The sequence below is a fragment of the Argopecten irradians genome, chromosome 7 (assembly GCF_041381155.1).
Source record: "Argopecten irradians isolate NY chromosome 7, Ai_NY, whole genome shotgun sequence".
In the NCBI taxonomy this organism is placed as follows: Eukaryota; Metazoa; Mollusca; class Bivalvia; order Pectinida; family Pectinidae; genus Argopecten; species Argopecten irradians.
This window is the reverse complement of record NC_091140.1, coordinates 8710620-8721543: the sequence shown is the minus strand read 5'-3', so window position 1 is coordinate 8721543 and position 10924 is coordinate 8710620. Positions and strand designations below refer to the sequence as shown.

The following is a 10924-nucleotide window of genomic DNA, read 5'->3' as shown; positions in this document are numbered from 1 at the left end:
TAACGTCTAAGATTAATAGAATCTAGCGATCACATGATACGTCTTGGAATCGCCATCTTGCGTCGTCGATCAACCTGTGTGGTTATTCTCCTCAGAAATTCTTTAAGTTTTCCTGTAGTTCAACTTAAAAAAATAGCAAAATGACCGATGTAGCAGAGAAACAACCAATTTACACACCATTCTTCGGAGCAATGGGTGCAACGGCAGCTATGGCCTTCAGTGGTAAGAGATCCAACTTTGCTTTTGACATGGCACCGGGTGAAGTCATAATCGATCGTTTTGAGAAATGTCATTGGTGATTTTTTCCTGGCATTGATGACAGGAAACGATTTGGCGATCAATTATTGTGTATTTAAGTTTGACAAATGTGTGTAGTTTGTGTTAATGTGTGTGTAGTTTGTGTTAATGTTTGTCTTCTTTATAACGGAGTTCCGTTATGAAATTAATTTGACCAACGACGACATCTGGTTCCGGATGTCACGAGATGAACGAAGGTGAATCATTGTGGATTCCGTGTAAACTGTTTAATAAATTACTTTCACATTTATTCAAGGTTTTATCAACAACAATAGGAATTACATGTATTTGACTTCGAGATTAAAGTGGAGTCTTCGCTTATCTAAATTGTATTACAGAAAAAATGTTCCTTGAGGAAAATTTTAATTTGATAAAAATTGGATTCAATAACCTTCAAAATGCTACTGCAGTGGGAATTATGAGTATTGATTATCATGAAAGGTCAGGCAAGATAATATTTTTAAGTGAAATTTACCAAGAAATTAATACATTTATCTCTGGCAACAAATTAAATCTGTAATAGTAATAGTATTAGACAGTTGACAAATTTGTAAAATCACTGCATACTGATAAAGAGTACACACTTATTAACTTAACTTATGAACAAAATAAAAATAAGTTAACAAGTAATTAAAAGAAAAATAACAAGGTAACATAACTTCTTCTTCACATTTTTAAGCTTGTGAATTGATATTTGAAAATTCAATTTCAACTGTCTGATTTTTTGAAATGAATAAATATAACCTCAGTTCTCTAAGATACTGGGATTTTAAGTGTTATAAACATATTATAAATGGAATTTAAAGGTGAAATGGTAGTGAAATTTAAGTCTTGTGACGCTAAGTCAGGGTTAGTGTAGAAATTAAAAGTTGTAAGAGATTGTGTTTCAAGTTTGCATGTATGTACATGTTGTTAATGTTATTTTAAGTTTATTGCTTATCAAATGGTAGATCAAGATAATATTGAGTAGTAATGTAAGATCAATTCATTTTTGAAAAATCTCAAATTGTTACATAATACCATTAGCTGTGTTATTATTGAATACACATATTTAATAAATTTGCATATGCTGAAATTAAAAAGATAGAACATATTTGTTTATTAAAGTATAATCGATAAAGGCAAAGAATTAGTAGTAACTAATAACTAGATAAGTGAAGTGATAATAATTTGTTTAATTTCACTGAGAAAGCCAAGTGTATCTTGACATTTCTAGTAAAGATTTCAATGTGACCTAATTTGTGGTGGGCTATAACTGTAAGATTAACAGAGCTGAGTGACCAAGGTATTTACAGATAACATATCTGGGTATCTATTTGTATGACACTGAATTGAATGGTATGACTTTACTACAGCAGTAATGTGTATATCTAATACGCAGTATATAAAGGTTCTGAATTCATATCTGATGTTCCATTTTAGAACCTCCAAAGCCACAGACAGTTTGTGTTTTCATCAGAATATTGTTAATCCTCATTACCAAAATATTGGAAGTAAAAGTTATCCCTTTTGAATTTTGAAAAAAAATTATGTTTGATCAGAACACCTGATACACTTGCCTATTTGGAGTCCAGATTTGTTTTACATCTATTAAGTATCAATTCAGCATATTGGCCTGACTGCCTGTTAAGACATAGATATATTCCTTAACATGACATTAACAGGTTTATGTCAATGCTATGTCATCCTCATTGTGGAGTGGAATCGAAATCTATACCATAAACCCTTTTCTATAATTATAAAGATGCATCTTAACATGTGCAGTTTACCAAATTTACTTGTAGTTGCTTCCAATTTAATCTCAATTATAGTTTAATATTCATATTAACAATAACTTCTGATACATTTATTATATAGTATAATTCTTTTCTGATGGGGACCACTGCTGAATTACATTATACCACAGTACTCAGGGTCTTAATAGGAATTTCCTCTCATAAATATATGTTAACTAACGACTAAAATAAAGAAAAATATTCAACTTTGCCAAGTGATGTTTCAGCTGAAATAATTATAGATAAAATTTTGTTCATTGTCTTAAATAGCGGGTCAAGGTTTAGAGATGGAGGAAACCCAAAGCATGGATGTGTTTCAAACTTCTTTTGTGACTTTTTAAATGGATCAATGGCAAGTGGTATAATGTTTGGACACTTGCGTAATTAAATCACTTTGTCACCACAGACATGACGGTCAACTAGTCTATGTTAGATATAAGAGTGAATCAAATGAATATTAGTGTTGTCATTTAAAAAAGTTGGGTTACATAATTAACTCTGAAACAGTATTACAAAAATTCATACCAGGTACATATGTATTACTACTGTCTTAATGTAAAGCTAGGCAGCTGACAAGACCTATATATAGTGCAGTGTTAATATCTGTGTTTATTGAACACTAAATAATGTTACTACAAATAGTGAATGTAATTAACTTACCTGTGAATAAACTTTACAATTAACCCTATAGTAATACTCTGCATGAAGGATTTTATGATAAAATAAATCAGGTTAGCAGATGTTAGTTCTCCATACTACATGTTTTAGAATTACTTATTTAGAGCGGATTGATTCACTGGTACATTGTACTGAGATTGATCATGAAGGTCCTGATGGAGCATTACATAGCAAATCAATGTATAACCCAATAATGTACTGCTATAATTATCCCCCATACTCTGTATGTGTGTCTCTTTATAGCTATACTTTCTATATACACATTCAAAAACATTTAGTAAAAAAAAAATCCCATTGAATGAATAGTATGCCTGACCAGAGAGCATTCGTTTGATTGATGTTGTATTGCGGAATGCATGAATTCGTTTAGCAATCACCAATCATCCAATCAGATTGGATCTCTAATAACCTGTTAGCCAATAAGATGCTAGTAATTCATCTCTTTGAGTCTTGTATATATGTGTATAGATATATGGGCAGTATAGGGTTCACCAGCAATTGATTGCTGCTGGTTCCCCATACATGTTCTGGTAATAGCAGGCTTCCCTGTGACAGAACTAGTCCTCCCCTCCTAGTGGTGGAGAACCAGTTATTGATTGTGAGGCTTCTATATAGTAATCAATGCTTGGTAGAATTAGGTTCAGTGTTTACAGCTAGGCTGGAGTACACTGCTCTGTCTGATTCAGCAGCTGACTGTGTGTTCATCTTCAGCCTGCCAACTATAAAGTCAAAATTATAGTCCCTTTGCAATGGTGTTACATAATGTATCTTTTAAAGCTTTTCTGGCATTGAATTGGTTGAGGGATTTTACACGGTCTCTAGCTGAGAGATTTTGAGCTAGTTATCATTTTATTTCTGGTTATATTACCTACACACTAGCTATGATATCCCCCTGATATCTTACTGATAAACCTGTAAGTAGCACAGTGCAGACTTTCAATATTGATATCTGTAGTGACGCAGGACACTGATGTGTATGTACATGTCATGTACTTGCATAAATTCATAGTAAACCAAATTATTTCAATTCACATATAGTCAAACCTGTAGTATATAAAAACCGCCCAAGAAACATTAAAAAATGGTGTACATGTATGTAGCCTAGTTGTTGGTTATACAATCAATTTTGTTGAAGTTGGCCATTTCATTAAGCAGGTGACTACTTAGACATAACTACTTGACAATTTAGCTACAAATAGAATAATATTAAGTGTTCCAACATTTCAGCTGAAGAGTGTACACGTCACTGACTACGTATATATGATATTTACCCTGAAGGTGATATCCATCCCACACATACCGTGTCAGTTCCTGTATAGATAAGAAGATTAGATTCATACAGGAGACACCATTCATTAGTCCACCCCTATACAATCTCATTAGCTTCAGGCCATCAATACTTAGTTATTAATAATTATAAAAGGACATGTAATGTTGGATCATTTTAGGAAGCGCTCTATTTTGCCATTGTTGTGTCATGTTGTCTTTGTCCTGAAATATTTATAGTACAATTGTAATAAATTATTTGCTTTATATCTTTATATCAACAAAAGTATTTTCTTTATATAAAAAAAAATTCATTTGTATTTGTTGATAATACTTCAATATATGTCATGGAAATGGAAATTGCATATACGAAGGGCACATCCAGTATAATTTCTTCCTGGTACACATACTCACATACGATCACCTTATTTAATTCTGTTAAAACATAGCTGTAAAATTCCTATTCAAATTGAATTTTGAAATCAATATTTAATCTCACAAGGAAAAAAAAACAAAAAAAAACAAAAAACCAATTTCCGATACAATAAACGTAATTCAGTGTATATGTAATCCAGTACTGAATAGATTACTTAAGTCCTCTAATTAACTAACATTTATATATAGAAAAATGCATTGTATACACATCTACCTGGTATGTCTAATTAGGTTTGATCATGTTATGTATTGCTTTTATTTCCTTCAACCAAAATTAATTACCAGGTACAAAACTGAAAGGGCATAGGAAGTTTTTGTTGTTCTTTTCATTTATATAAAAATAAAAGATCTTTACAAATCAAACCCGAAGGGTCAGGATGACCTATAGTCATCATGTTTCGTCCGTCGTCGTGCGCCGTGCGCCGTGCGCCGTGCGCCGTCCGCCGTGCGTTAACATTTCACATTTTGAACTTCTTCTCAAGTTCTACCGGTGCGATTTGGCTGAAACTTGCATGAAATGATCCTGACATGGTCTCGACAAAGTGTTGTTATTTTTCGGGTCGATCCGAAATCCAAGATGGCCGCTACAGCCGCCATCTTGAAAACACATTTTGAACTTCTCAAGTTCTACCGGTGCAATTTGGCTGAAACTTGCATGAAATGGTCCTGACATGGTCCTGACAAAGTGTTGTTATTTTTCGGGTTGATCCGAAATCCAAGATGGCCGCCACAGCCGCCATCTTGAAAACACATTTTGAACTTCTTCTCAAGTTCTACCGGTGCGATTTGGCTGAAACTTGCATGAAATGATCCTGACATGGTCCTGACAAAGTGTTGTTATTTTTCGGGTCGATCTGAAATCCAAGATGGCCGCCACAGCCGCCATCTTAAAAACACATTTTGAACTTCTTCTCAAGTTCTACCGGTGCGATTTGGCTGAAACTTGCATGAAATGATCCTGACATGGTCTCGACAAAGTGTTGTTATTTTTCGGGTCGATCCGAAATCCAAGATGGCCGCTACAGCCGCCATCTTGAAAACACATTTTGAACTTCTTCTCAAGTTCTACTGGTGCGATTTGGCTGAAACTTGCATGAAATGATCCTGACATGGTCCTGATAAATTGTTGTTATTTTTCGGATCGATCCGAAATCCAAGATGGCCGCCACAGCCGCCATCTTGAAAACACATTTTGAACTTCTTCTCAAGTTCTACCGGTGCGATTTGGCTGAAACTTGCATGAAATGATCCTGACATGGTCTCGACAAAGTGTTGTTATTTTTCGGATTGATCCGAAATCCAAGATGGCCGCCACAGCCGCCATCTTGAAAACACATTTTGAACTTCTTCTCAAGTTCTACCGGTGCGATTTGGCTGAAACTTGCATGAAATGATCCTTACATGGTCCTGACAAAGTGTTGTTATTTTTCGGGTTGATCCGAAATCCAAGATGGCCGCCACAGCCGCCATCTTGAAAACACATTTTGAACTTCTTCTCAAGTTCTACCGGTGCGATTTGGCTGAAACTTGCATGAAATGATCCTGACATGGTCTCGACAAAGTGTTGTTATTTTTCGGGTCGATCCGAAATCCAAGATGGCCGCCACAGCCGCCATCTTGAAAACACATTTTGAACTTCTTCTCAAGTTCTACCGGTGCGATTTGGCTGAAACTTGCATGAAATGATCCTGACATGGTCCTGACAAAGTGTTGTTATTTTTCGGGTCGATCCGAAATCCAAGATGGCCGCCACAGCCGCCATCTTGAAAACACATTTTGAACTTCTTCTCAAGTTCTACCGGTGCGATTTGGCTGAAACTTGCATGAAATGATCCTGACATGGTCCCGACAAAGTATTGTTACATCTCTGGTTGATCACAAATCGAAGATGGCTACCATGACACTATATCTAATTAATTTCCTATATGTTAAGGCCCTTGGGCCTCTTGTTTGAAATAAAATTTGTTGAAAGAAATTGAAAATGATCCTGACATGGTCCTGACAAAGTGACACCATATATAATTAATTTTACTATTGCCAAGGTAGTCAGATGACCGTTAGGAAGTTTTTGTTGTTCTTTTCATTTATATAAAAATAAAAGATCTTTACAAATCAAATATTACCTGTGCACCTGTTGGTGGCCCATTAATTTTTTATGGATATATATAATTAAGGAAATATGCATACATGTATTTTGAAACATGCCTTAGTTAATAAGTGTAAAAATGGATACATATATTGACATTTTTTTAACTCACCGTTGTTAACGTCATAGCATTAGTCTGAGACTACTATTGACATATCTTCTTCAACTATTGGCTTGCATTGACTGTGACATATTTTCAAGACAAATTATCAGTGATGATGATTATTCTGTCTTGGCATATTACAGAGTATTTGTCATTACGGGCATATGTCATTGTCAATTGTAACGTCATCATATCGTGATGGACAATTACATTTTTTTCCTTGAAAAATGTGACGTTATACACTCATGAAAAGCAATCCCTAACTATCCAACCCGCAAGGGAAAATAACTTTGTAATATGCAAACACAGATCTAGAATACTTGTGGATGATCATTACATCTCGTACATCTATTGTAGTGAATAGACATTTACTGGACATTTATAGCAGATGAAGATTACAATTATTGTAGAAAAGTCAAACAAATAATGTACACACATAATCTCATAGCTCATTTTACTGTAAGAAAATCTGAAATAAGAAACCTTGGTCTTTTGCACAAGCTTCATGGTGAAGTTAATTTTTTGACAGGTTCATCTAGATGAACCTGGTAAGATTCTTTACCTGATATTTCTTACATTTTTTTGGAAAAGTTATTTTAAGAACTTGAAGAACAATAAGTTGGTCATGATGGTCAAAATTGTTTGTCCCAAAACCAATGATATCATGTTTGATGTGGAGAAACTTCTGACATACAACTCATATCGTATACCTAGACATTATATAATAATTATTGGAGTAGTTGTTCCCTGTACCAAACCTCAAATTGTTTGTGCTTCGTTCCCTGCATCTAACAACCTCAAATTGTTTACGTTTCGTTCCCTGCATCTAACAACCTCAAATTGTTTATGTTTCGTTCCCTGCATCTAACAACCTCAAATTGTTTGTGTTTCAGCCTTGGGAGCTGCCTACGGCACAGCTAAATCAGGTACCGGAATCGCCGCCATGTCTGTGATGCGACCCGAGCTGATCATGAAGTCTGTGATTCCCGTTGTCATGGCAGGTATCATTGCTATCTACGGTCTGGTCGTGGCTGCCCTCATTGCCAACAGCATCACCAAAACCTACACACTCTTCACGTACGTATTAGTTAATTGCTGCCAACAGTTCACGTCACAAGTTAGCATTATGCAGGAATGTTGACCCTAGACTTTCAGCAATTTCTGAAATCAAATTATATATTAAAATATGAAGAGTTGTTTCATAAGCAACAGAAATACACATATACCTATTGTAAAGTTCAAAATAAATTATTTTGAATTCATATTCAACTGTGCCTATGGATTTTAGTTAACAAAGTTCAACTATGTACGGTAAAGTTTTCTTTCGCATGCAGTTTACCTCTGCCAATTTCAGGATACAGGTAAAATAGTGAATTAATATTACATCACTCAAATTGATATTAATTTCCATTCAATATTTAAACACACCAATTTAATCTTCGCAAAATTATTTTCAAATAAAAATCACGAGATTTATTTACATTGCCTTTTCTTACTTTGTATCTACACAGGAGTTTCTGTCACTTGGGTGCTGGTCTCAGTGTAGGTCTAAGTGGTCTGGCTGCTGGCTTCGCCATCGGAATTGTAGGAGACGCGGGTGTGAGAGGAACAGCACAACAGCCCAGATTATTTGTGGGAATGATTCTTATTCTTATTTTTGCTGAAGTACTGGGTCTATACGGACTTATTGTAGCTCTTATCTTAGCCACCAGAGGATAACCCTTACACACTTTACAGAGAACTTGTAATGTAGTAACAATTGGAAACCAATCAGACAACAAAGCGAGTGTGAAGCTCGACTAACATTCCGATTGTAGCATCTTCCTGTATCCGATTATCAACTTGAAAAATACAGTTTTTGTTTAGTCATTTTTATGTAAACAAATTTTTAGATTTTGTCAGAACAAAATACAACCTATAGAATGGGGACAAATTGTTGTGTAAAAATTTGATTGTTCATTTCTGTTTTGGGGTAATGAATATTTATACTTTCTTAGATTGTTACCGACACAGTTTCTGGATGGTTTAGCCCATGCTAAACGTGTCGGCTATTGTGGTAGTACCATGTGATGTGTTACAGTTACCTATGTGTTACAGTTAGCGTTGTATATATTCACAAACAGTTGCTGAAGAATGTGCAAGTCAAGATGGATTGAGAGTCGTAAAAGTCAACAATATCTATAATCATGATCACTCTCATCACAGGCAGATCCTACATTTGTAATCCCCCGCGTGATTTCCACCAGGTTGTATGTGTGTGGACTCGAGAATGATTATTCAGTTTGTGATTATGTTTTCGTGGTGCAGATGAATCCAATTATTTATATATTACAAATGTTATAGAGGAATCCGATCATGGAATTATTTACTTTATGAAATAATTTAATTAATTTCTACTCTTTTGTGTCTCGTCCTGTGTGTTATTATATATACTTGGAAATGTAGAAATATTTTTGTTTTATTTTGTTCTGCCATGCAGACAGTGATACATGCTAGCCAGTCAATGCTGTGAGAGTGAGAGAGAAGTGTTGGAGAAAATGCATCAGGATCAATATTGCTGAACTGCTTACATATTTCATAGTAGTTAACATATAAAGTGCTAGTCTAATTCAGAAAAATCAAATCTGCCAGCAAAAAGCATCACCATTTAACAAGTCATGAAATACTTGATCGCCAAAACCTCCATGTTTGTGACAAACACACAATGTTTTGAGAGGATCTTTGTTTCTGCTTTTAGAATTCGTTGTTAGATATAAGCCACGTACATTCCCTGTCCAATAAACATAAGTAAATCCACTGTCTCAGTCCTACTATTCTGATAGGTACAAATAGAGACATAGTACCCGACTGTTGATGTGTAGCATGGTGTCCCTATGTTGTAGCTCCACTAGTTGTAGGTATTACTTATGGAACTGAGGAGCTGGGGTCAACATTTATCTTTAGGCTGTAGTTGTAAAATTTACTAGCAGGTTTCAAAATTGTTTTATCCAACCATGTAAACAAAATTTGCATGAATGATATACACAAAATTATAAATATGATATTGTCATTTTCATGTAAAGAGTAAATTTGTTTTCATGTCGGTGAGAGTATTAAACAGTCACCACAAACATCATCTTTGTGTTGTTATTTCATCACAATGTAATGTTGTGATCAGTACCATTAAATATATGCCTAAATCAGAACTACCATATTCAACCAAATATGCACACAGGGCACTTTAAACTTGAGAACAATGATTGGGCACTTAATGTGACCTAAGTAAGACCTTTCACAACAGATTTCAAAAGAAACAAAATGAAGAAGCTATGTTTTTGGTTATTTTGTGTCTGTATTCAGTGAACTCCTTGTGCGTATTTGGTCAAATACGGTATGAGAGCTAGTGACAACCAATAATGTAGTTCCATGGACAACTTAAGAAATTACAGTGACATGTTGTGTAGTAGATTAAACACTAGATATACTTTTACTTTTATCAAGATCAAAAGGTCAACTTACAGTGACCTACTTTTTATACATGGACACCTCATCACCAAGGTGAAGTCACTTATAAGTTGGAAAAACTTAATGACTTATCCTTTTGTCATTTTATGTCAATAAAATATGTTTAAACTAAACCAAGGTGATTTCATTCTCAAATATGCTATTTTCCATTGGCAAGTCTTGTAGGAGATGGAATACAAATAAAGTATGTATAGTTTCTTGGTTGACATCAAAAGTGTGTTCGTTTTTGATGTACAATAGTTTCGGTATCAGTTCATTGTAGCATAGGTATTTAGCATGCTGGTAAGTCTCCTAGCATGTCTGACTTGCCAGTGTGCTAAATACCTACGGTTGTTGTTGCAAACCTACGTAGAGGACTTTATAGTTTATAGAAGGCACAGCTATCATGTATAACATCTGCCATAAAATTATCCAATTTTCCATCATTCAAATGAGTGTTGAGGCCATACTTCAATTACTAAGGTTAGTGTTGGACCTGGCTGACAGCTGTTGTACATGTATCTGATCAGCTGGTCCTGCTACAGGTTGTTATGTGTACATGTATATAACTTAAGTGTCAAGTTACACAGGACAATGTGGATATAATATTTAACTGCCACAATAGGTCTCTTAGTTAAAATGTTAATTAGGGTCAAATAATATTTCAGTTATTTACAATTCAGCTATGTTGGGCAAGTGTATCCTAATAATACTTACCCGGTATCTACAAATTTTCAGACA

The 10924-nt window shown here is 34.7% G+C and overlaps 1 protein-coding gene across 1 annotated transcript; it reads left to right on the top strand.

Moving 5' to 3' along the window:
• The first annotated feature begins 26 nt into the window (after positions 1 to 26).
• Positions 27 to 9810, top strand: LOC138327476 (V-type proton ATPase 16 kDa proteolipid subunit c-like). Its single transcript, XM_069273594.1, has 3 exons — positions 27 to 222; positions 7594 to 7777; positions 8212 to 9810. The coding sequence occupies exons 1-3, from the start codon at positions 141 to 143 to the stop codon at positions 8417 to 8419; spliced, it is 474 nt and encodes a 157-aa protein (XP_069129695.1). The 5' UTR covers positions 27 to 140; the 3' UTR covers positions 8420 to 9810.
• Positions 9811 to 10924: the final 1114 nt, after the last annotated feature.

What these genes read in the sequence shown, in the direction of transcription:
- LOC138327476 (XM_069273594.1), top strand. Translation starts at nt 141, where the DNA reads ATGACCGATGTAGCAGAGAAACAACCAATTTACACACCATTCTTCGGA. An exon ending in GGCAGCTATGGCCTTCAGTG is followed by an intron (nt 223 to 7,593) that starts GTAAGAGATCCA and finishes TTTGTGTTTCAG; the next exon opens with CCTTGGGAGCTGCCTACGGC. An exon ending in AAAACCTACACACTCTTCAC is followed by an intron (nt 7,778 to 8,211) that starts GTACGTATTAGT and finishes GTATCTACACAG; the next exon opens with GAGTTTCTGTCACTTGGGTG.